General features: G+C 48.2%; 1 protein-coding gene across 4 annotated transcripts in view; it reads right to left on the bottom strand.

Annotated features, from left to right (window-relative positions):
• The window catches only part of MYO3B (myosin IIIB), a 625,340-nt gene that overhangs the window by 46,501 nt on the left and 551,532 nt on the right, over positions 1-27,307 (bottom strand). For all 4 annotated transcript variants that reach the window (XM_063933501.1, XM_063933502.1, XM_063933503.1 and 1 more), the window contains exon 27: positions 24,834-24,997. In XM_063933501.1, the coding sequence (XP_063789571.1) occupies positions 24,868-24,997 (130 nt within the window). In that variant the 3' untranslated portion in view covers positions 24,834-24,867. The remainder of the gene's footprint in view (positions 1-24,833; positions 24,998-27,307) is intronic.

A 27,307-nucleotide genomic window follows, 5' to 3' on the forward strand; every position in this document is an offset into this window, starting at 1 on the left:
TCGTGTCTTCTGAGAAAGTCTGCTTCTCAGTTGTCCACTCCGGGAATGAACACTGCTGACAGTGCTAACACATGATTTTCCGCCCATCGGAGAATCCTTGTGGCTTCTGCCATCGCCATCCTGCTTCTTGTGCCGCCCTGTCGGTTTACATGAGCGACCGCCATGATGTTGTCTGACTGGATCAGCACCGGCCGGTGTTGAAGCAGGGGTCTAGCCTGACTTAGGGCATTGTAAATGGCCCTTAGTTCCAGAATATTTATGTGTAGGGAAGTCTCCTGACTTTTTCATAGCCTTGGAAGATTCTTCCCTGTGTGACTGCCCCCCAGCCTCGAAGGCTGGCATCCGTGGTCACCAGGACCCAGTCCTGTATGCCGAATCTGCGGCCCCCTAGAAGATGAGCACTCGGCAACCACCACAACAGCGACACCCTTGGAGACAGGGTTATCCGCCGATGCATCTGAAGATGCGACCCGGACCACTTGTCCAACAGATCCCACTGGAAAATCCTTGCATGGGACCTGGCGAATGGAATTTCTTCGTAAGAAGCTACCATCTTTCCCAGGGCTCGCGTGCATTGATGCACCGACACCTGTATACGTATTAGGAGGTCTCTGTCTAGAGACAACAACTCTTTGGACTTCTCCTCCGGGAGAAACCCTTTTTATCCTGTTCTGTGTCCAGAACCATACCCAGGAACAGTAGACGCGTCGTAGGAACCAGCTGCGACTTTGGAATATTCAGAATCCAGCCGTGCTGTTTTAGCACTTCCCGAGATAGTGCTACTCCGATGAACAACTGCTCCCTGGACCTCGCCTTTATAAGGAGATCGTCCAAGTACGGGATAATTATTTCGGCCATTACCTTGGTAAATACCTCGGTGCCGGGGATAGACCAACGGCAACGTCTGGAATTGGTAATGACAATCCTGTACCACAATTTTGAGGTACTTCTGGTGAAGAGGGTAAATAGGGACATGCAGGTAAGCATCCTTGATGTCCAGTGATACCATGAAATTCTCCAGGCTTGCAATAATCGCCCAGAGCGATTCCATTTTGAACTTGAACCTTCGTATATAAGTGTTCAAGGCTTTCAATTTTAGAATGGGTCTCACCGAACCGTCTGGTTTCGGTACCACAACATTTTGGAATAGTAACCCCGGCCTTGCAGAAGGAGGGGTACCTTGATTTCACCTGCTGGAAGTACAGCTTGCCGCCAGTACTACCTTTCTCCGAGGGCAGCAGGCAAGGCTGATGTGAGGTAACGGCGAGGGGGAGTCGCCTCGAACTCCAGCCTGTATCCCTGTGATACTATTTGCAGAACCTAGAGATCCACCTGTGGGCAAGCCCACTGGTCCCTGAAGTTCCCGAGACGCGCCCCTACCGCATCTGTCTCCACCTGTGGAGCCCCAGCGTCATGCGGTGGACTCAGAGGAAGCGGGGGAAGATTTTTGATCCTGGGAACTGGCTGCTGGTGCAGCTTTTTCCTTCTTCCCTTGTCTCTGTGCAGAAAGGAAGCGCCTTTGACCCGCTTGCTTTTCTGAAGCCGAAAGGACTGTACCTGAAAATACGGTGCTTTCTTAGGCTGTGAGGAAACCTGAGGTAAAAAATTTTCTTCCCAGCTGTTGCTGTGGATACGAGGTCCCAGAGACCATCCCCAAACAATTCCTCACCCTTATAAGGCAGAATCTCCATGTGCCTTTTACAGGCAGCATCACCTGTCCACTGCTGGGTTTCTAATACCCTCCTGGCAGAATGGACATTGCATTAATTCTTGATGCCAGCCGGCAAATATCCCTCTGTGCATCCTTTATATATAAGACGACGTCTTTAATATGCTCTATGTTAGCAAAATATTATCCCTGTCTTAGAGTATTAATATTATCTTACAGGGTATCAGACCACGCTGCAGCAGCTCTATTTATGCTGAGGCAATTCAGGTCTCAGTATATAACTTGAGTGTGTATATACAGACTTCAGGATAGCCTCCTGCTTTTTATCAGCAGGTTCCTTCAAGGTGGCCGTATCCTAAGACGGCAGTGCCACCTTTTTTGACAAATGTGTGAGCGCCTTATCCACCCTAAGGGATATCTCCCAACGTGACCTATCCTCTGGCGGGAAAGGGTACGCCATCAGTAACTTTTTAGAAATTACCAGTTTTTTATCGGGGGAACCCACGCTTCTTTACACACTTCATTCATTCATCTGATGGGGAAACAAACACTGGCTGCTTTTTCTCCCCAAAAATAAAACCCCTTTTATGTGGTACTTGGGTTCATGTCAGAAATGCGTAACACATTTTTCATTGCCGAGATAATGTAACGGATGTTCCTAGTGGATTGTGTATATGTCTCAACCTCGTCGACACTGGAGTCAGACTCCGTGTCGACATCTGTGTCTGCCATCTGAGGTAACGGGCGTGTTTTTTTTTTTTTTTGAGCCCCTGATGGCCTTTGAGACGCCTGGGCAGGCGCGGGCTGAGAAGCCGGCTGTCCCACAGCTGTTACGTCATCCAGCCTTTTATGTAAGGAGTTGACATTGTCGGTTAATACCTTCCACCTATCCATCCACTCTGGTGTCGGCCCCACAGGGGGCGACATCCCATTTCTCGGCCTCTGCTCCGCCTCCACGTAACCTTCCTCATCCAACATGTCGACACAGCCGTACCGACACACCACACACACACAGGGAATGCTCTGACTGAGGACAGGACCCCACAAAGTCCTTTGGGGAGACAGAGAGAGAGTATGCCAGCACACACCAGAGCGCTATATAATGCAGGGATTAACACTATAACTGAGTGATTTTTTCCCCCCAATAGCTGCTTGTATACATATATTGCGCCTAAATTTAGTGCCCCCCCTCTCTTTTTAACCCTTTGAGCCTGAAAACTACAGGGGAGAGCCTGGGGAGCTGTCTTCCAGCTGCACTGTGAAGAAAAAATGGCGCCAGTGTGCTGAGGGAGAAGCCCCGTCCCTTTTTTGGCTGACTTTTCTCACGATTTTTATGGATTCTGGCAGGGGTAATTTATCACATATATAGCCCTGGGACTATGTATTGTGATGATTTGCCAGCCAAGGTGTCTTATATTGCCCTCAGGGCGTCCCCCCCCCCAGCGCCTTGCACCCATCAGTGACCGGAGTGTGAGGTGTACATGAGGAGCAATGGCGCACAGCTGCAGTGCTGTGCGCTACCTTGGTGAAGACAGAAGTCTTCTGCCGCCGATTTTCCGGACTCTTCATGCTTCTGGCTCTGTAAGGGGGACGGCGGCGCGGCTCCGGGAACGAACACCAAGGTCAGGTCCTGCGGTCGATCCCTCTGGAGCCAATGGTGTCCAGTAGCCTAAGAAGCCCAAACTACCACCTGTTAGGTAGGTTCGCTTCTTCTCCCCTTAGTCCCTCGCTGCAGTGAGTCTGTTGCCAGCAGATCTCACTGTAAAATAAAAAACCTAAATATACTTTCTTTCTAGGAGCTCAGGAGAGCCCCTAGTGTGCATCCAGCTCAGCCGGGCACAGAGCCGGCCCTAACCAATATGATGCCCTAGACAAGATTTTGGCTGGTGCCCCCTAGAACCGCCACTAGTTCTGCAGGAGATGCCTGGCATGAGTCATCTGGCAGCTCTGCTAACATCTGGTGCTCTTTGTTTATGAAAATGCATCTTATTTGCAATGCATTACTATGTAGCTAGGATGCACAAGCAGCTTCTGCTGATTAAAATGATATGCAGCATGCCTATATTCTGTGTGCGACTGTGGCTGTATCTGCATACGAAATGCTACATTACAGTGATTTCCAGGAATACACTGCAATGCAGATACAGCCGCAGTCACACACAGAATATAGGCATGCCGCATATCATTTTAATCAGCAGAAGAAGCTGGTGCCCCTAAGCATAACAAATGCCCTAGGCATTTGCCTAGTTTGCCTATGCCTAAGGCCGGCTCTGGCCGGGCACAAGAATCTAACTGAGGTCTGGAGGAGGGTCTTAGTGGGAGGAGCCAGTGCACACCAGGTAGTCCTAAAGCTTTCTGTAGTTGTGCCCAGTCTCTTGCGGAGCCGCTAATCCCCATGGTCCTTACGGAGTCCCAGCATCCACTTAGGACGTCAGAGAAAAAAAAAAAGTCCCCATTTTACACAGCACGGTAGGCAAGTGTCCCCATTTTACACATTGCGGCAGGCACGTGCCCCCATTTTACACATTGTGGCAGGAAAATGTCCCCATTTTACTCATTGCGGCAGGCACGTGCCCCCATTTTACACAGTACAACAGGCAAGTGTCTCCATTTTACACATTGCGGCAGGCACATGCCCCCATTTTACACAGTACAACAGGCAAGTGTCCCCATTTTACACATTGCGGCAGGCACGTGCCCCCATTTTACACAGTACAACAGGCAAGTATCCCCATTTTACACATTCCGGCAGGAAAGCGTCCACATTTTACACATTGCGGCAGGCACGTGCCCCCATTTTACACAGCATGGCAGGCAAGTGACCCCATTTTACACATTGCAGCAGGCACGTGCCCCCATTTTACACATTCCGGCAGGCACGTGCCCCCATTTTACACATTACGGCAGGCAAGTGTCCCCATTTTACACATTATGGCAGGCAAGTGTCCCCATTTTACACATTGCGGCAGGCACGTGCCCCCATTTTACATAGTACAACAGGCAAGTGTCCCCATTTTACACATTCCGGCAGACAGGTGTCCCCATTTTACACATTCCGGCAGGCAAGCGTCCCCATTTTACACATTCCGGCAGACAAGTGTCCCCATTTTACACATTCCGGCAGACAGGTGTCCCCATTTTACACATTCCGGCAGGCAAGCGTCCCCATTTTACACATTCCGGCAGACAGGTGTCCCCATTTTACACATTCCGGCAGACAAGTGTCCCTATTTTACACATTCCGGCAGACAGGTGTCCCCATTTTACACATTCCGGCAGGCAAGCGTCCCCATTTTACACATTCCGGCAGACAAGTGTCCCCATTTTACACATTCCGGCAGACAGGTGTCCCCATTTTACACATTCCGGCAGGCAAGCGTCCCCATTTTACACATTCCGGCAGACAGGTGTCCCTATTTTACACATTCCGGCAGGCAAGCGTCCCCATTTTACACATTCCGGCAGACAAGTGTCCCCACTTTACACATTTCGGCAGACAGGTATCCCCATTTTACACAGTACGGCAGGTGGGGGGGGGGGGGAAGAAAGAGAGAGGGAGAGGGGCTGACTTACATTTGAAGCGGTTCTTCCCGCTCTTCAGCCGCCTCTCCCTCGTCTGCGCAGCGCCGGCCGGCTTGGCTCCCCCTTCTCCCGAGTGCCCAGCGTGGGGGGGCGGGGTTTCGCGGAATGACGCGATTGCGTCGTGACGTCACGACGCAAACGCGTCATTCCACGAAACCCCGCCCCACGAGCTGGGCACTCGGGAGGAGAGGGGGGTTTGAAAGTGCTCAGGAAGTGCCGCGGCGGGCGCCCCGTGCGGTTGCACGGCTCGCCCGCCGCAAGAAACGCCACTGTTCCCTGCCCCATCTTTCAGTGGCATAGCCGACTTTTGGCATGAGGGGAAGCACAGATGGAATAATGGGGGTCATTCCGAGTTGATCGCTCGCTAGCAGTTTTTAGCAGCCGTGCAAACGCATTGTCGCGGCCCACCGTGGAGTGTATTTTTGCTTTGCAGAAGTGCGAACGCCTGTGCAGCAGAGCGCCTGCAAAAACATTTTACGCAAAACAAGACCAGCCCTGTGGTTACTTATCCTGTGCGTTGATTCTAACGACGGAGGGACGGCTTTTGACGTCACACACCCGCCCAGTGAACGCCCAGCCACGCCTGCGTTTTCCCGTCATGCCTGCGTTTTTCTAAGCACTCCCTGAAAACGGTCAGTTGACACCCAGAAATGCCCTCTTTTTGTCAATCACCTTGCGGCCGTCTGTGCGAATGGAATCATCGCTAGAACCAGTGCAAAACCACAATGGACTTTGTACCCGTACGACGCGCGTACGCATTGCGGAGCATACGCATGCGCAGATTAGACGTTTTTTCCACTGATCGCTACGCAGCGAACAACGGCAGCTAGCGATCAACTCGGAATGACCCCCAATAGGCGCATGTAAATACATTATTTGCAGGGGCATTATAAGAGAGGAGGAGGCCCGTGTGCAGTCTTCTCTGTCTGTGCCCCCTCCTCTCTGCCAGCAGCGCTGTAGAGTCTGAGCACTAGAGAGCTCAGACTCTAATGCACATGAGCAGATCTCCGGAAACATGGCGTTTTTCCAGCGATTTCTCTACTGTGCATGCGCAAAACACCAGGAAAATGGCCGCCACGCCATTTTCCCAGTGATTTCTGCAGCGCTGCTGCCATTAGTACAGGACTCTGAAGGAGAAAGCTGCCTAGTGGAAGCTCCGGCCCTGTGCAAACATTATGGGGTATATTCAATTACAGTTGAAAGCTGCCGTCTGTCGAAAAGACGGCAGTTTTCGACTTTTTAAGGTCGAATCGTGATTCGACCTATTCAGTATATCCCAAAATTTTGGGATATATTGAATTCGACTTGTCGAAAAGCACGTGGATCGGCGGAATAGCTGCCGAGCCACGTGCTTGTGTCGAAAACGGGGCCAAAACCGACAGGTTTTGGCCCCCTTTTCGACCATCTCAGTCCGACATAAAAAAATGTCGGACTGAGATGAAGGATTAGAGCAGGAGGGGGTTAGCCACAGGGAGACGGGGGACAGCCGCGAGCATATAGAGGAGATCAGTGTTACAGCACAGCGCTGCAGCAGGATGTCACACAGCCGTGCCACTCACAGCAGCGTCCACCCGGCTCCAGCAAGTTAGGTCACGCTTGCTGGAGCCGGGTGGACACTGCCCTGAGGTCGGGCGGCTGTGTGACATCCTCCTGCAGCGCTACTATTAGCGCTGATCTCCTCCGTCTGCCGGCGGCTGTCCCCCGCTGGTCTCCCCGCAGCTCCCCCCCCCCCCTCCTCTGGGTCACTCATCTCAATTCGACTTAAAAAAGTCGTATTGAGATATATTTGAATAGGGGTTGTCGGAATCATTCCGACAAATGCATGTCGGAATGGATCCAACGCTAATTGAATATACCCCTATAAATACGCCAATGCCTGACATCACATTAGTACCTCCTCCCTCCCCCCACACACACATACTCACACACCCACACACACATACTCACACACTATAGCAATGAGCAATACCCAAAACATTACAGAAATCCAACCACATAACAGAAATCAACAATACCCCACAGATTACAGCAATTCTCCCAACAGATCATGTAAAAGTTATTCATGTATGAAGTTATCCATATATTCTTTCAGACTCAGTATACCTTTTTACTAGTCAACCACAAACCTGCATATTTTCATATGGGGTCTATTTATCAATATACTGTGACAGAAAAGATTTTCTACGGCCGCATATTGCATCAATAGATAAGCTTCTATTGACACAATTTAGCAATACAAGTTTGCAGGGGCATCTGTGATACTTGCTTCTAGCACAAAGAGCCTGCAACCGCTTCACTGGGCAGTCTTGGGGCCTAATTCAGACCTGATCGCAGCAGCAAATTTGTTAGCTAATGGGCAAAACCATGTGGACTGCAGGGGGGGCAAACTGAAATCTAAATTGCAGTGTAAAAATAAAGCTGCCAGTATTTACCGTGCACGGAAACAATATAGCCCACCCAGAACTAACTCTCTCTGCACAAGTTATAGCTAACCCCCCCCCCCCCCCCCTGCAGTGCACGTGGCTTTATACATTAGCTAACAAATTTGCTGCTGCGATCAGGTCTAAATTAGGCCCCTGGACCATTCTGTGCATGCACATAGTTACACTACACATTCATCGCCAGATTTAAAAAAATGAAATAAAAATTGGAGCCGTAGTGGTTTGGGGGCAGGAGGGAGGTGACTCTACTCAGCTGTGCATCACAGTGACAAACAGCAGGATCCCTGTCATGCCTTACTCACATAGGGGTTTGCCCCCTTTAGGCCGGGGTCGGTCTGATGACCTCAGCCGATACAGCCATCCTATGTACTGGTGGATGGGAAAAACAATGACCATTGAAAAAAAAAATCCTGTTCTGGTTTTCCGAATACATCTGGTGCTATGTACAAAACACTAGTAATGTACTCATTATAAACAGGTTTGCGATTTACATGCGTTTCATTCACATTTATCTTGCGTTAATAGACACTTAGCGTAACACAGGTTAATATTACACTTAATATTACACTTTAAAAAATGCCAATTATAATGAGAAATAAACTCCAGAAAAGAAAATGTATAATTATATTAATAATGAACTGAATAATTAGCCCTTTGGAATCCTTAGAATAACATAACTGCTAGCCTTAAAAAGTATCCAGAGCAATTATTCTTAAAATGGGTGTACTATGTTATGCCGGCGGTCGGGCTTCCCGGCGGCCAGCATACCGGCATCGGAATCCCGACCGCCGGCATACCGACAGCTGGGCGAGCGCAAATGAGCCCCTTGCCCCCAAGAGGGAGAAAAGCTGTTGGTATGCCGGCGGTTGGGATTCCGGCGCCATTATGCTGGTCGTTGGGAGCCCGGCCGCCGGCAAACTGAAGACCACCCCTTAAAATGTATTACTATGGATAAAATCAGTGCTGACTGATAGTTGGCAGCAGTATAAAGTCCTCATTCAGGAAATGCAGTATTGTAGATTGATAGTTTGAACTCAGTAGTACAATAGTGCTCCCTCGTTATACCACATGATTACAACACAGGCTATAACTAGCTATACAGCAAGGGTGTCAGTATAAAGGTGATATGTAATAGGATAAACAGTAATATACTTGTAAGCTTAGGGGTGACAGTGCTTATGGTGTAGACCAGTGGTGGTCAACGGAACATTTTTCAGTGGCCTCTCAAGTGATCTTTGTTCAAATTACAGGTTGAGTTGCCCATATTCTAAACTCTGTTATCCCAAATATTTAGAAAATCTGAACATTTTGGGGCAATTGTGACCTGACGTCATGACGGCACTAGTGTCAGTAGCAAGAGACTGGCAGTGTGGGCATGGCCTTTCCCTCTTTGGGAACTGCACTTAAATCTCAACCACCCCACCGGACCCCTGCAGCACAAACCTGACCCCCTGCGGACCTCGCTGGACCCCCCGTGACACCTGCTGGACCCCCACAACATCCACCGGACCCCTGTAGCACACGCTGTCATCTGTCGTCCCACCACCCTCCGAAAAAGGTATTTCAAAAACTGGATTTTTTTTTTTAAATATCCTAAATGCTCCTGGTCCTGAGCATCTCAGATATGGAGGCCCAACCTGTACTACACAACCTTGGTTAGAACTTATTATATAAGAGCACAATCATGCAACATACATACAGCCTGATTGCTATATCACCCTATGGCTGGCTAATCAGGCTGGTAATTACACACTGACCCCCTATGGTGGACTAACCTGCTGCAGATAATGGGCCATAAAGTGAAATCTGCACCTGAACAAGTGTCACAATCCTGACTAAAATCATATAATTTGGTGATTTATCTATGCCATCTGTCCTGTATCCTGTGTGTTTTCTGCTTGCTGGGATAAACAGCTCACCAGTACCATGAGTTCTCTGGTACTATCTGGAAAGTGAGAGTTGCTAACGAGCTGCACTGGTGTTACATAGTTACATAGTTTGTGAGGTTGAAAAGAGGCAAAATGCCCATCGGGTTCAACCTGTATTCTGTGTTAAGCTGTTCATATTATGATGCACCTGCTGAAGTAATGGTTTAGTACCAATTGACAACTATGATTCTTGATTAACCTTCTGTGTGAATGCTGAATTCAGCAAGTCTCTTTATGCTGTTCTATGCTTCCGTGCCAGCATCCACAGGTCATTGGCGTTTCTATCATGGGTGCAATGTGTGCAGTGCACACGGGCCCCTGGGTCCAGAGGGGGCCCACACCGCACACATTGCACCCATATTTTAGTACTCACCTCTCCGGAGTCCAGCGTCGGGCGCTGCAGCCGCTGTTGTCGTGCAAAAAAATACCTTCCAAAATGGCCACCGCGCATGCGCAGTTTGAATTTTGTCATGCGCAGTAGGCTCTAGCACAGTGTCGGAGCCTACGGCGCCGTGGAGAGGAGGGGGCCTACCCGGAGTCTGCACACGGGCCCCCTCCTCGCTTAAGACGCCCCTGCCACAGGTCCAGTGGTCACCAGATACAACTCCCTGTGCTCTCAGGGCCTGCGGCCATTAATGTCTATCTATGCACACACCACACCGGAGTTCCCTACAAAAACAGCTATTGACGCCACCATGACAGTTCCTGGTCAGCTGACCTTCCTGGGCCCAATCCAGGATCACTTCCTCGTCATGTGAATCCCTCATCCAGTCAGCAGTGAGCAGGGGGTATAAGTTCCAAGTCCCAGCACTGGCAAGCTGTCAGTGCTTTGTTGTCTATCAGCCCGTTGTGAGCTCCTGAATCTCCTGCTGATAAAGACAAAGTGCAGTATCCATCTCCAGCACTACCTGACTCCCTGGATGATCTTAAAGGGCCGCTACTGCAATTGCACTGCAGCGTAGTCAGATTCACTGGTGTGTCATCCCAGTGTTCCCGAAGGAAATGTCCTGCATATCATTGCGGCATTAGTGTCTTGCTGGTCCCATCCAGCATTCCTGAAGACCTGCTATGCTGGTCGAGCCCATCCAGCATTCCTGTAAACCTGCTCTACTCATTCAGTCCATCCAGTACTTCTGAAAACCTGCTGTGCTGGTTCAGCCTATCCAGTACTTCTGAAAAACTGCTGTGCTGGATCAGCCCATCCAGTACTTCTGAAAACCTGCAGTGCTGGTTCAGCGATATCCAGCACTCCTGAAAACCTGCTTTGCTGGTTCCGTCCAGCATTCTGAACATATGCCTTGCTGGTTCCGTCCAGCATTCTGAACGTAGGCCTAGCTGGTTCCATCCAGCATCTGGAACTCCTGCTTGCTGGTTCTGTCCAGCATCCGGAACATAGGCCTTGATGGTTCCTGTCAGGATCCAGGACTATTTCATGCATGTACTAGTGTTCTCTGAAGCTTACCTCCTGATCTGCAGGGATTTCTCTCAGTCCAGCAAGGTGCCATGCAGTTCTCAGCTTTCAGCTGCAGCATGTGTTGTGTTGCTCACTCTCTAATTAAACCACCTGTGCGAGGATTCCCCTGTGTGTGTAAGATCATATGTACAGCATTTAGGTGTCTGTGCATTGTTTCCAGCAGCCATGTTACCTGATCAGCTGATCGGACTGTTTCACCAATAGGAGTGCTAGTATCTTCAGTTGACTTCTTCCTCCAATGGCAGCTTACCTAATGGTATAAATCTGATCTCCAAGAACAGGAAGGGGCCTGTTCAACTTCGTCTTCCTGCAGTGCATGCTGCTGGGAGTTGCTGTTCTAGGTTCCAGGCTTCACTCTGTGTCTCCACGTTTCCCAGAGCATTCCTACTGTACGTGTTTATCACTTAGTGCTTCTCTACGTGTTCTCCAGTGCCGACTACCATTGGACTTCTCCACGTGTTCTCCAGTGCCGACTACCATCGGACTTCTCTACGTGTTCTCCAGTGCCGACTACCATCGGACTTCTCTAAGTGTTCTCCAGTGCCGACTACCATCGGACTTCTCTATGTGTTTTCCAGTGCCGATTACCATCGGTCTTCTCTACATGTTCTCCAGTGCCGACTATCATTGGACTTTTCTACATGTTCTCCAGTGCCGATTACCATTAGACTTCTCTACATGTGACAAGTGTCTCAAGTTCATCTATTCGCAAGCACTGTGTGCTATCGGTCAAGTATTATTCATTTCTTCAAGCATCTCAAGTTCACCTATTCACAAGTACCGTGTGCCATCGGTCAAGCTTCATTCATTTCTTCAAGTATCTCAAGTTCATCTGTTCGCAAGTACCATTTGCTATCGGTCAGGCATAATTTTTGACCGGATTCCGTTCATCATTCTGCTCCGGGCAGCCTGCACCTTTCTCTCCCCCAGTCTGCACATCAGACTTCCTATTGCCGCCGGAGACGTGCGGCTGTGCGCTACAGCTTACCAGCGTACACTAACGAAGCCTGAGGGGGACGGAGAAACACAACTGAACAGCAATTGATGGAGGTTTGAAAACACCTCCTAACAGAGGTGAGCATTGACTTTTAGGTTGGCTATGATCGTGCTGCTGCATGTGTCCATACTAAAAGCTTAAGATACCTACTTGTACAATTTACAATCCAAATAGGAATACAAACCGGCTCATTGTCATTTGGCAATATAGCCTTATTTGGACTTCCTACTACCAGTAATTGTGTCCAATTTCCACGGGAGGTGTCAATCCAATATTGTTCATCGTGTTCATATTGTTACATTTTAATTGTGTATATAAATTTTTTTTACTATTATCTTGCATCTGCGCTCTCTATTTTAAAAAATATTTTTAAACATCATTCATTTATTCAAGTATCTCAAGTTAACCTATTCGCAAGTGCTGCGTGCTATCGGTCAAGTATTGTTAATTTCTTCAAGCTTCTCAAGGTCACCTATTTGCAAGTACCGTGTGCCTTCGGTCAAGCTTTATTCATTTCTTCAAGTATCTCAACTTCACCTGTTCGCAAGTAACATGTGCCATCGGTCAAGCTTCATTCATATCTTCAAGTATCTCAAGTTCATGTGTTCGCAAGTACCGATTGCTATCGGTCAAGCATCATTCATTTCTTCAAGTATCTCAAGTTCCCCGATTCTCAAGTACCGTGTGTCAGTAGTCAAGTGTCATTTATTTCTTCAAGTATTTCAAGTTCACCAGTTGCCAAGCACAGAGTGTCCTCGGTTGGACAACATTGTTTTCTCTAGTGTATTTTCTAGTACTCCAGTTTCCAAGATTGTTGTGCTTCAATCTCTTCAGAGACTTCCTCATTATTCAGTTTGCCAGTAGTTAATTCTTTTAAGATTCCTCAGCTATTTCCGAGTACCTGTCCAGGGGGCCGCGACCCGCCTATCGGAAGCAGCGAAACCCAAATCCCCATTGGAGGGGGTCACTGGTGAAGACCTTTCCGGTGGATTAGACTCCGCACCTCTGGGCAGGTCTCGCCAACACTCGGTTTTAGCAACACATGAGGAAGTCTTATATTCAACCTCCTTGTTTACTGTGGCAGTCTGATTCCGTAAACGCATCCCAGAAACCATCAGCTGAGTTCACAGGGACCCAGGACTTGACAGTTCCGTCTAGCATCCGGAACTCCTGCCTCGCTGGTTCCATCCAACATCCGGAACTCCTGCCTTGCTGGTTTCCGTCAGCATCCAGAACTCCTGCCTTCCTGGTTCTGTCCAGCATCCAGAACCCCTGCCTAGCAAGTTCTGTCCAGCATCCGGAACTCCTACTTTTGTTGGTTCCGTCCAGCATTCTGGCTACCTGCCTTGTCGGAAAGCCAATCCTGACATCCTGAAAGCATGCCTTGTCGGAAAGCCAATCCTGACATCCTGGAAACGTGCCTTGTCGGAAAGCCAATCCCGACATCCAGAAAACCTTTGTTTGTTGGTCAAGCCAATCCCAGCATTCTGAAAACCTGCTTCACTGGTTAACTCAATCCCAGCATTCTGATTAACCTGCTCCTGAGCATCCATCATACACCCATTCGCTAGTCTCCTCCTCCCAGTGACATCCTGGTACCAGTGACATCCCAGCTATCCATTGCACTGGTGATTCCATTCACCGGTGTTCCAGTACCCACATAGCTGGTCACCTATCACTTTCCTCTCCAGACTCGTTAGCCAACCTGCCATATCTGCATAAGTAGGAGATATCTCAAGCCTGCCCAATTCTGCCCTCAGCTCTCAAGTCCAAACCCAGTGTCTAGTCCTAGTCCGGATTCCCAAATAACTACAGCCGTAACTAACAACAAGGTCCGGACTAGGAATGCCCCCAGGAGTTTTCAAGTGCATACGGATCTGTCCAATGTTGAAGCACTCTTTTTGTGAAATGGGAGGTAACTGGGCAGTAACTGGACTGGGACCATGTGGCCAGACAGAACTAATGTATCTCATGGGAGTTGCGGGTGTGAGCTGGTTTCTGTACTTGTTCTTAGCATGCGTATGCAGATGGGACTCCTGTTTCTTGTGGGGTGGCTGCAGGCTCCAATACTAACAATGATGGCTATGGCTACTGATGTAAAATCAGGGGGTTGGATGGACTTCCACATGCAGCCACACGGATATTCCCCATACACGGGTGGGTTCTCACATTAGCACCAGGAAGTGAATGCATACAGTTCTGTGTTCCTCAGCCCAGCTGTTACTGCAAGACATAGCCCATGATGCTCAACTAATTGAGAATCAAGGGAAATATAGTTTAGCAACACGGGGAGTATGGGAAGTTGCTTGTCGGTATTGATCTGCCTGACAGGTGGCGTATTATGTCAGGTTGCATTTTGTTCTGCATAATGTGAGAAGTATACCACATATGTGCTTTGACCCAAACTCCTTTATTCCCGCCCATTTGGAACAATGGGTATTGGAAGCTATTTGAACACTCCTACAGTTTATTTTTAGACTGGAAAGACACTCATGACAAACACCAACTTTCCCCCCTTTTGAAGTAAATAAAAGCCCTCCTAGAATAATGCTGCCTCAGTAGTTTTGATGTCAGCCTCAATGTGTCTTCAATAAAAATGTGTTCAGTACTATCATGGAGGACTAATCAGAGATGTCTTGTTTATACCACACTAAAGCTGTCTGGATGTGATTACTTTTTAATAAAACTAAGGCCAGGGCTTTCTTGTAGCAAAGCTAAAACAAAGACATAAAAACGAGCGCAACGTACAGCTGTGTCGCGAAGGGGGCCGGAAGTACAGCCAGAAATCCCCAGCTCTTTGCTATTGTTGCAGTGTTTATTGGAAGATCATGAATGGGACCTAGGAAACTCGGATGAAAGAGCAGGGAGAAAGGAAAAAAAGAGAACTTGACATGGAAGGATACTTTGATCTCTTGATCCAGCCACTGCTGCAGGGCAGATTTTTAAGGATTGTTAGAAATACCAAAAAGAAAAAAAGATACTTCAGAATTTTTAGCGATTTCAGCACAGCATTTTAATGTTGTGTGAATGCTACAAGGAAGTTCTAGTCCAGAATATGCATATGCAACTGTTAACGTCAGAATGGAGGAGCGGAACGCTTGACTTTAGCTGCAGATTTGGAACGATTGTGGTCACTTTTTTACTTTCATTCTTTATAGCACATCATATTTTCATTCTGGTATTTACATTGTATATTCCATATTTATGTGTAAGTACAAGGGAATGGGGGAACATAATGCTTGATAAACATTATTTAAAACAAAGATTCTATGCTGTTGGAAAAGCACAATACAATACAATCAACTTTCCCTGTTATACAATGCAAACCCATTTCTGTGATAATGACTCCAGTCTAGTTACATAAGTGAATGGAGCGTATAATACCATAAAGTGAGAAGTAGCTGATGGGAGCAGTAAACTAGGGCCTTATAGTTATAAGAAGCACAAAACAAGGACACTTCTGTAAAGTTCTCACGGGCCATGAAAGCTACGGGTGTCAGGCATTAGCATTTATAGGCAATTTTTCAATTATAGATTCTAGTAATCACTAAAGGCCCCTATATATCTGCAACAGAATGTCACCATTCGCAATCTCCTGGCTCCTGGGTTGAGAAATCTTCATTCCCTGATCTCGTCCTAAAGAACCCCATACACTAGAACGATAATGCCCGATTTCGACCTTTTGGGTCGATAAATCGGATGAACAGTGGCAAATCGGATGTTTTTTTACATCCGATCCGACACGCGTTCCCGTGAGCATCGGATCGGAACCCCTAGGTCATTATTGCTGCACTCATGATATGTCGGATCCCGTAGGCAAAAAGGACCGCATACGATGTATCGTATGTGATCCTGCCGCCCGGGAAGCTGCCGGGCGGTTCAAGGGAAATCGCCTCAGACTTCAGCCTCAGACATATCGTTGTAGTGTATGGGGCCCTTAAGATTGTCGGCATTATTAAATCAGGGATTTTTAACATGAAAAATGTCTATGATTCACCCAGGGTGTGTGTGTGTATATATATATACTGCCCTCCTCATGGCCCTATGTCAAATGCCAGACACTGGTGAGTAAATCACAGGTAATTGGAGTGACCCCAACCAGTGCATGTTTTCCATGCTGCAGTCCAGGTGTATTAATTGTGGACTGTCACATTGTAAAAGATTAATTGCTGGTACTAATTATTTTCACTTGTGACTCTGTGAGGTGACCTGGAATACATACACTGCTAGGGTTCTCTGAGGGCTGGAGTTAGGAAACACAAACACACATTATGCGCTAAACGTAATAGGGTCAGAGTTTGGAAAATGTGCGAGTTTACTGCTAAATAGGATGCAGGAAACATGTGAGTGGCCACAGGTCAAACCAGCATCCAAATCGGGTTCAAGTTTTAAACTCGTACCCAAACCTTACAAACAGCTCGCCTAGAAATAGACCAGCTTTTTATAGGCGAGTCTGACAGAAGCATGCACAGATCTGCTTCTATATTTTAAAGTTTACAATTTGTAAAAAATGTAAAAAAAACTACAACGTGTGTTCCCCCCTCCCAAAGCATAACCATCTCTGGGAGGAGGCACTTGATATCCCGGCTGTCAGGATCCCAGCCGCCGGGATACCAACAACTGTTCTCCCTCTTGGGGTGTCAACGTCACCACTGGATCGGAACAAATAGCGCGCGCGCTATATATATATATATATATATATATATATATATATATATATATAAAATAGACAGCGGGGTCCTGGACCGGAGGTATATATCAGAATACTCGTACAATATTCGTACAATATATCCTGTAATAGGTACACTCTTTCTTAACTAACGCTGTCTGTATAAAGACATGTAGAATACTCAAGTGTTTGTAAAGTCACAGCGCTGTATGCAGGCGGCTTTACAAGGGAGACCTTGCCCTGCAGTCCCGGAGACCAGCTGCAGCTATGCTTAGAAGATGGCGCCCAGAGTCTCAGTCATGGAGTGAGGGAGAGTGTGAGGCAGGTCCAGGGTGGGAAAATCTGCAGTAGATGGCACCCTGGGCTGGGGGAGGGGCTACAGGTCAAACACCTATGCTGCACTTTCACCCCGGATACTGTGAGTCTTATTAAATGGGGTGTTGGTACACCCGACCTGTACTCAATACGCCCCAGTGGTCTACTGGGGTCCCTGCTTGGTGACAGTGTCCACGCCATCGCCGCGGTCTGTCTCCCTAGCCCGCAACAGGAACATGATTTGATGGCGGGTCCCGCCTGGGGGACCCTCTTACCTCCTCCCCGTAGCAGCCACGCAATCCTGGTGAGCGCCTGCAACCATGTGCCTAAAGCCGGAGCGTCTCTGCCGCCAAGTACCTGGGAGCAGGCCGCAGGAGAATGCGACGCCGCTTGGGAGGTGATGGAGCCGCAGCACTGAATGTCACACTGACACATCAGTGCTGCAGTTGAAGTCTTCTTAGAAAGCTTTTCAGGGCTGCCCAGTGTAGCCCCCCTGTTAAGTGACCTGCTGCTGCAGGCACCAACTCGAAACTGAGCTCACAGTGCTTGGAGGTGGGGTTATAGAGGAGGCCCCAATGCATCCTGGGACAGCCTAAAGCTTTAGCCTGTTCGTGCCTCTGGATCAAGATCCACTCTACACCCCTGTTGTTTCCATGTGGAACCTGTACCCTGCTGCAGAAAACAGGATTTTGATACCTACCGGTAAATCCCTTTCTCCTAGTCCGTAGAGGATGCTGGGGTCCACTTCATGACCATGGGGTATAGATGGTTCTGCAGGAGCCATGGGCACTCTTAAGACTTTTCAATGGGTGTGAACTGGCTCCTCCCTCTATGCCCCTCCTCCAGACCTCAGGTTATAGGAACTGTGCCCATGGAGACGGACATTTCGAGGAAAGGATTTACTTTAATACTAATGGTGAGATACATACCAGCTCACACCTCAACCATGCCGCACAACATGACATTCAACATAACACACGCCAACAGGCATGAACCAATTACAGCAAACATGCTGAAACTAATAAAACACTACATGTGTAACTCTAATAAACAAAACTGCAGGTAAAGTACGCACTAGGACGGGCGCCCAGCATCCTCTACGGACTAGGAGAAAAGGATTTACCGGTAGGTATCAAAATCCTGTTTTCTCATACGTCCTAGAGGATGCTGGGGTCCACTTCATGACCATGGGGTTTATACCAAAGCTCCAGTATGGGCAGGAGAGTGCGGATGACCCTGCAGCACCGATTGACCGAACTTGAGGTCTTCATCGGCCAAGGTGTCAAACTTGTAGAATTTTGCAAATGTGTTTGACCCCGACCAAGTAGCTGCTCGGCAAAGTTGCAATGCCGAGACCCCCCGGGCACCCGCCCAAGATGAGCCCACCTTCCTAGTGGAATGGGCCTTCACCGATGTCGGTAACGGCAAAACAGCCGTAAGAGCGTGCTGAATCGTACTTCTGATCCAACGCGCAATAGTCTGCTTAGAAGCAGGACACCCAATCTTGTTGGGAGCATACAGGACAAACAAAGACTCTGTTTTCCGTATTCAAGCTGTTCTAGCGACATAAATCTTCAAGGCTCTAACCACATCTAGAGACTTTGACTCAGTGAACGTGTCAGTAACTACCTGCACCACAATAGGTTGGTTTATGTGGAAAAATGAAACCACCTTTGGAAGAAAATGTTGACGAGTTCTCAACTCTGCCCTATCTTCATGGAAGATCAGGTAAGGGCTCTTGTGAGACAAGGCCCCCAACTCAGACACCCGCCGTGCGGATGCCAATGCCAAAAGCATCACCACTTTCCAAGTGAGAAACTTCAACTCTATCTCTTGTAGAGGCTCAAATCAATCCGATTGAAGAAACTGCAAAACCACATTAAGGTCCCATGGTGCCACTGGAGGCACTAATGGAGGCTGAATGTGCAGAACCCCTTTCACGAAGGTCTGAACCTCTGGAAGAGAGGCCAACTGTTTTTGGAAGAACACTGACAATGCCGAAATCTGGACTTTGACCCACCACACCAGCCTGCAGAAAATGGAGAAAACGTCCCAACTGAAACTCTTCCATAGGAGCCTTCTTGGATTCACACCAAGACACAGATTTTCTCCAAATACGGTGGTAATGTTTTCGACATTACTCCTTTCCTGGCCTGAATAAGGGTGGGGATGACTTCCTTGGGAATACCCTTACGGGCTAGGATCCGGCACTCAACAGCCATGCCGTCAAACGTAGCCGCGGTAAGTCTTGATCCACGCACGGCCCCTGCTGCAGCAGGTCCTCACGAAGTGGAAGAGGCCCGAGGATCTTCTAAGAGCAACTCCTGAAGATCTGGGTACCAAGCCCTCCTTGGCCAGTCTGGGGCAATGAAGATTGCTCGAACTCTTGTTCTCCTTATGATCCTCAGCACCTTTGGGATCAGCGGAAGTGGAGGGAAGACATACACCAACCGGAACACCCACTGGGCCACTAGCGCATCCACTGCTATTGCTTGAGGGTCTCTCGACCTGGAACAATATTTCTGAAGCTTCTTGTTGAGACGAGATGCCATCATGTCTACTTGAGGAACTCCCCAAAGACTTGTCACCTCTGCGAAGACTTCTTGGTGGAGGCCCCACTCTCCTGGATGGAGATCGTGTCTGCTGAGGAAATCTGCTTCCCAGTTGTCTACTCCCAGAATGAAAATTGCCGACAGAGCCTTTTACATGTCTTTCTGCCCAGGAGGAGGATCTTCGTCACCTCTGCCATTGCCGCTCTGCTTTTCGTTCCACCCTGCCTGTTTATGTACGCGACTGCTGTTACGTTGTCCAACTGGATCTGCACGGAATGATCTTGAAGAAAATGTACCGCTTGTTGAAGGCTGTGGTAAATGGCTCTCAATTCCAGCACGTTAATGTGAAGGCAGGCTTCCTGACTTGACCATTTTCCTTGGAAGCTTTCCCCCTGAGTGACAGCTCCCCAGCCTCGGAGACTTGCATCCGTGGTTACCAGGACCCAGTCCTGAATCCCGAACCTGCGTCCCTCTAGTAGGTGAGAACTGTGTAGCCACCACAGGAGCGAAATCCTGTCTTTTGAATACAGGATTATCTTCCGGTGCATGTGTAGGTGGGATCCCGACCACTTGTCCAACAGGTCCCACTGGAATACCCTGGCATGGAACCTGCCAAACTGTATGGCCTCGTAGGCCGCCACCATCTTCCCCAACAACCGAATGCACTGATGCATTCATCTACATCTACAGACACCATGTAGTCCCCCTCCTCCAGACTGGAAATCACTGCCCTCAGTGATTCCATTTTGAACTTGAATCGTTTCAAGTAGAGATTCAGATTTTTCAGGTTTAGGATCGGTCTGACCGAGCTGTCCGGCTTCGGAACTACAAAAAGGCTTGAATAAAACCCCTCCCCTTGTTGTGGCAAAGGTACCAGGACTATGACCTGATCCTGACATAATTTTTGGATTGCCGCTGTTACTGCTTCCCTTTCTGGAAGAGAAGCTGGCAAGGTCGATTTGAAAAATCGGCATGGGAGAACGTCTTGAAACTCCAGCTTGTATCCCTGGGACACTATTTGCAACACCCAGGGATCCAGGCCAGACAGAATCCAACCTTGGCTGAACAGTTTGAGATGTGCCCCCACCCGAGCGGCCTCCTGCAAAGGAGCCCCAGCGTCATGCTGAAGATTTGGCAGAAGTAGGGGTAGACTTCTGCTACTGGGAACCTGAAGCTGCTGTGGACTTCTTTCCCTTTCCCCTTCCCCTACCGGCAAAGAAGGGGGAACCTCTCGCTTTTTTGTATTTATTGGGCCGAAAGGACTGCATGTACGGGTGATATGTCTTTTTTGCCGGTGCAGGCGCAGAGGGCAAAAGTGTCAACTTACCTACGGTAGCCGCCGAGACTAACGCATCCAGTCCATCGCCAAATAAGGCCTCACCTTTATATGGGAGAGCCTCCATATTTCTTTTGGAATCTGCATCCGCGTTCCACTGGCGAATCCACAACGCCCGCCGAGCCGATACTGCCATGGTAGCGGCTTGTGAACTCAAGAGTCCAATATCTTTTATCGCTTCTAGCATGTACTCCGGCAGAGTCTTTGATATTCCCTAACTTAAGGAGTATCTCATCTTTATCAATCGTGTCAATTTCTGATGACACGCTTTCTGACCATTTTTTAATAGCGCGACTCACCCACGCGCAAGCAATTGGGGGCCTGAGCAGCGTACCATTGGCAAAATAAATGGATTTCAATGTAGTTTCCATCTTTCGGTCTGCCGGCTCTTTTAGTGAAGACGTGCCAGGTGCAGGGAGAATTACCTTCTTTGTCAACCTGGACAGTGCACTGTCTAACACAGGAGGTGACTCCCATTTTTTCCTGTCCTCCGCCGGGAAAGGATAAGCTATCTGAATTTTCTTGGGAATACAAAATTTATTTTTGGGATTCACCCACATCCCTTCAAAGAGTGTATTAAGCTCGTGGGAAGGAGGGAAAGTGACCTTAGATTTCTTTTCTTTATAGAAATAAGCATTCTCCTGAGGTACAGGAGTGGCTTCCGTGACTTCCAGAACTTCCCTTATAGCCACAATCATATATTGTATATTTTTTGCCAATTTATGATCTATTTCTCTGGAGTCACTATCGTTGACACAAGAATCAGTGTCCGTGTCGGTATCAGTATTCACAATATTCGCAAATGGTCTCTTATGTGACCCAGAGGGGTCGCCTGCGGATGGAAGAACAGAGCCCTGAAAAATCACATCCTCCACAGATTTTCTCCAGCACTCAGCATGAGATTCAGACTTATCTAATCTCCTATTGATATGATGCATACTATCACGTATTTATTTCACCCATGCAGGCTCTTGGTGTGCCGGCAGCGCCACCACATTACACTTCTGTGTCCCTAAAATGGTTTCCTCCGGGGAGGAAATCCCTGCCTCTGACATGTCTTACACACATGTACAACACACACACACAGACACACTGGGACTTATAGGGGACAGACCCACAGTACAATCTGTCAGAGGGACACAGTTTAGGAGCAGCCAGTTCACAACCCCAGCGCCAGTATCTAATGCCTGTGATCACAGAATGCCCACTGACATGCAGCGCTTTTTACACAGTAAAACACACTTGTAAAGCACCACATTCGCTTGTGCCCCCCCCCCCCTGTTTTGCACCCTGATACTTGTAGTCAGAAGTGAAGGAGGACCAACGATGTCTCTGCAGCCTGAGGAGAGAGAAATTGGCGCTGAGCAGTGTGCTGGCTGCCTGAGGAAGAAGCTCCGCCCTTTTTACCTCAGAAACTTTTCATAATATTTATACTGGCAGGGGTAGGGCTGTGCCTGGGCATCTTATGCCCCCTTTTTGCCAGTTTATAGAGGTGTTTTTGCTGCCCAGGGCGCCCCCCCCCCCGCGCCCTGCACCCTGCAGTGCCTGTGTGTGTGGGCAGCAATGGCGCGCTGCACTCCCGCCAGCCGCGCTGTAGCTCAGCTGTCACTTTTCTTGATAGAAGATCTGTCTTCTTCTACTCACCTGTCTTTTGACTTCTGGCTCTGTGAGGGGGGTGACGGCGTGCTGTGGGAGTGAGCATCTAGACACGGCTAGCTTTCAGTACCCTTCAGGAGCTAATGGTGTCCTGTCAGCCAGAAGCAGAGCCATGAAACTCTTCAGGAAGTTGGTTCCTACTTCTGCCCCCTCAGTCCCATGAAGCAGGGAGACTGTTGCCAGCAGTTCTCCCTGAAAACAAAAAACCTAACATAAGTCTTTTCAGAGAAGCTCAGTAGAGCTCCCCTAGAGTGCATCCAGTCTGCCTGGGCACATTTCTAAAACTGAGGTCTGGAGGAGGGGCATAGAAGGAGGAACCAGTTCACACCCATTGAAAAGTCTTAAGAGTGCCCATGGCTCCTGTGGAACCGTCATGAAGTGGACCCCAGCATCCTCTAGGACGTATGAGAAAAGTCCAATTTCAAACGCCCATTATCTGTGTTGGCTGTTCAGTTTTCGGTACTTCTCACCTGCTGGAAATGTGTTGCCATGTGTAAAGGCATACATGCCAACTCTTCCTGAATGTCAAGGAGACCCCGAAATAGCAGCAATCTCCCGGACTCCCTGAAGAGTCTAGCAATCTCCCTGACTGCACCTTACCCTCATTATTTAACTAACATTCTTGGGGAGGAAAAAGGTCAGAGATATATACATTAAAATTAGATCATCATCAGTGCCATTTCTCTGCATTGGTTATAAGGCACAATGATCCCTATGGCTAAATGCATTTTTAAATAAGGTTTCTCATGGTCCCTTATGTGGAACCTCTTGTAAAACACAATACACAAGCAAGCCCTGATAAGTATCAGCTTATAGGTGTTAAGGGGGGTACTCACGGAGCGATATTCTAAGCAATCTGACTAGATTGCTTAGAATATCGGCAGGATCGCTCCGTGTGTAGCCCCCTCGGCGATAGCGATGCGCGGCCCCGCACATCGCTATCGCCGCTGCTAGATTGGCCTGCATGCAGGCCAATCTAGCGGGTCGCTCACTTCACCCGCTGGGTGAAGTGAGCGGCCCCCCGTCTCCCCCCGCACGCTCAGCACAGATCGCGCTGTGCTGAGCGGCAGGAGAGATGTGTGCTGAGCGGTTCGCTCAGCACGCATCTCTCCTTGATCGGCCCGTGAGTACTGGGCTTAACTCTCACAATCACCCTGAAATGGTTTTTCAAACGTAGGCTAGTGTGAAGCAGAGAAGAGGACAATGTTGTTTTATGCAAAGAAGAAAAGCCACTTTATTATGCAGCATAGTCAGGGTGGACGCTGATATACCAGCTGTTGGGATCCCGGCGCTCAGCATACCGATGCTGGAATCCCGACCGCCGGTATACAGACAACTATTCTGCCTCTTGGGGTGTCCACGACATCCCTGGAGGGAGAATAAATAGTGTGGCGCGCGCAGCGAGCCTGCAAGGGGATCTTTTGCGCTTGCCCCGCTGCCGGCATTCTGGCGGTTGGGATCCCGGCGCCGGTATTTCCCGGGTGCCGGGATCCCAAGCGCCGACGAATCATACTACACCCCATAGTCATAGTACTGTGTATGTACTCAGGGACTGATTCTGATTTGGAAGTAAAGCAAAAAAAGCAAGTACCTTTGTATTTGGAACAAACCATGTTGCCATTCAAGGGTAGCAAATACATTTATATTGTTTCTGTGCAGGATAAATAATGGCTGCTTTTGCATGTAGCCCACAAGTGCTGGACAGCACCTGCAGTGCAACATGGTTTTGCCCAGATACACAGTTATTTGCTTTTTTTTTCGCTTTACTTCCAAACCAGAATCAGACCCTCAGTGCGGTAATCTCCATCCACGGGTGACCAAAATCAAGCAAGATTGTAGGATATGTTTAATTAAAACTGCAATGTTAATTCAAAAAACTTTCCTTTTGATTGGGCAGTCTATGATCAAGGAGTAAAGCTTATTAATATAAAGATGCACAGTGCCCCAATAAGGCAGCAGCATTAGTCTATCTCGTATAAGTTTATCTCACAAAAGACTCATCAGGGGCAATCTATAATAAGGATGAATAAATTCACCAATCTATCAAGTTTCAATTTTGTGTTGATCAAGAAGACAGCAAAACAACACACGTTCATGATCACTTACTGCATATGCCAATATTTCAGTTATAGGATACATGGGGTTTATACTTTCTCAAACATAATCTTTACAGAAAACACGATTATCCCTGCAGTAAGCATTAAATGTTCTTACCCATTTTGCAGCAGGCCGGATTAACGAACAGAACTTAGTTTGAGGCAAAAAAAAATCCTTGCTGTGCTAAAGGGGAGCTGACAGATAGATCCTCCTCAGGAATGGAGTCAGCAGCTGATAGTAGTTTGTAATATTCATCGTCACCATCTAAAACTTTGACTTGGCTAGAACAGACAAGGAGTATGTTGTAAAATATCAGTCATGTCATTTACATGAGTCTACAGTTTTCAATTATGTGTGTGTGTTGTGTTTTAGTTAACATTTATGTTTTTCTGTGAAAAAAAGTTTACTTAACGTGGCTATTATGTTAATTTATACATGATTTATACTTATTTATGCATTATTGTTATTATTAACTTATGAACCCCTCAATATACGGACAGAACTTAATACCTCATAACCTTCCTTAATTGAAAGGTGGAACACCTTCCATAGGGCAACATACCTAACCCACCAAACACAGCCAGGCCACACCCATTCTCTCACCCCTTCTTATCCAGCTCAGTATTTGGCACAATCTTGAGACAGGGTGGAGCTACCTCTTGGTGAGCCTAGGCAGTTATCTAGGGCTCCTAGGCTTATGGTACCCATACACTTGTGCAATGCCCCGCGACATCGCGGGGCATCGCACCGGCAGTTCAGGTGCGATGAAATCACACCTGAACTGCCAAAGTGATTACCATGCGATCATGTGATAGATTGCATGTTAATCACGTGATAGGCACGTCACTCTCTGAGTGGGAGCGGCCTCATCACAGTGCAATATATTGCATGTGTTTAAAAAAACACATGCGATCGCACTGTGATGCGAGAAATATTAAGTGCAGCACATACTATCATGAGATGCAACATTCGAGAGGCGTGCCCGCGCATCGCATCTCATGGTACCTTAAGTGTGCATACAATCCTTCGATTTCTCTCACAGATGTGGTCGAAATCGAAGTATAAAACTTAATATCGCACAAGTGTATGGGCACCATTAGGGTGGTGCACAAATATTGTTCCTGCTGAACCCACACATTATGTGCTGGCCACTGACATGGAGGATAAGTATCTACATACTATATACTGGCAGATCAGAATATATGAAGGTACTTGATTTTTAGTAAATGGGGCAGATATAACACGTGCAGAGAGAGTTAGAATTGGGTGGGGTGTGTTCAAACTGAAATCTAAATTGCAGTGTAAAAATAAAGCAGCCAGTATTTACCATGGGGGTCATTCCGAGTTGTTCGCTCGGTAAATTTCTTCGCATCGCAGCGATTTTCCGCTTAGTGCGCATGCGCAATGTTCGCACTGCGACTGCGCCAAGTAAATTTGCTATGCAGTTAGGAATTTTACTCACGGCTTTTTCTTCGTTCTGGTGATCGTAATGTGATTGACAGGAAGTGGGTGTTTCTGGGCGGAAACAGGCCGTTTTATGGGCGTGTGGGGAAAAACGCAGCCGTTTCTGGGAAAAACGCGGGAGTGGCTGGAGAAACGGAGGAGTGTCTGGGCGAACGCTGGGTGTGTTTGTGACGTCAAACCAGGAACGACAAGCACTGAACTGATCGCACTGGCAGAGTAAGTCTCGAGCTACTCAGAAACTGCACAGAGATGTCTTTTCACAATATTGCGAATCTTTCGTTCGCAATTTTAAGAAGCTAAGATTCACTCCCAGTAGGCGGCGGCTTAGCGTGTGTAAAGCTGCTAAAAGCAGCTTGCGAGCGAACAACTCGGAATGAGGGCCCATGCACAGAAACAATATGACCCATTTAAATCTAACTCTCTTTGCACATGTTATTTCTCTATCATCCTAGTGGATGCTGGGGTTCCTGAAAGGACCATGGGGAATAGCGGCTCCGCAGGAGACAGGGCACAAAAAGTAAAGCTTTCCGATCAGGTGGTGTGCACTGGCTCCTCCCCCTATGACCCTCCTCCAAGCCTCAGTTAGATTTTTGTGCCCGGCCGAGAAGGGTGCAATCTAGGTGGCTCTCCTAAAGAGCTGCTTAGAAAAGTTTAGCTTAGGTTTTTTATTTTACAGTGAGTCCTGCTGGCAACAGGATCACTGCAACGAGGGACTTAGGGGAGAAGAAGTGAACTCACCTGCGTGCAGGATGGATTGGCTTCTTGGCTACTGGACATCAGCTCCAGAGGGACGATCACAGGTACAGCCTGGATGGTCACCGGAGCCTCGCCGCCGGCCCCCTTGCAGATGCTGAAACAAGAAGAGGTCCAGAATCGGCGGCAGAAGACTCCTCAGTCTTCTAAAGGTAGCGCACAGCACTGCAGCTGTGCGCCATTTTCCTCTCAGCACACTTCACACGGCAGTCACTGAGGGTGCAGGGCGCTGGGAGGGGAGCGCCCTGGGAGGCAAATGAAAACCTATTTGGCTAAAAAATACCTCACATATAGCCTCCGGGGGGCTATATGGAGATATTTAACCCCTGCCAGAATCCACTAAAGAGCGGGAGACGAGCCCGCCGAAAAAGGGG

Source organism: Pseudophryne corroboree, chromosome 7 (genome assembly GCF_028390025.1).
Source record: "Pseudophryne corroboree isolate aPseCor3 chromosome 7, aPseCor3.hap2, whole genome shotgun sequence".
In the NCBI taxonomy this organism is placed as follows: Eukaryota; Metazoa; Chordata; class Amphibia; order Anura; family Myobatrachidae; genus Pseudophryne; species Pseudophryne corroboree.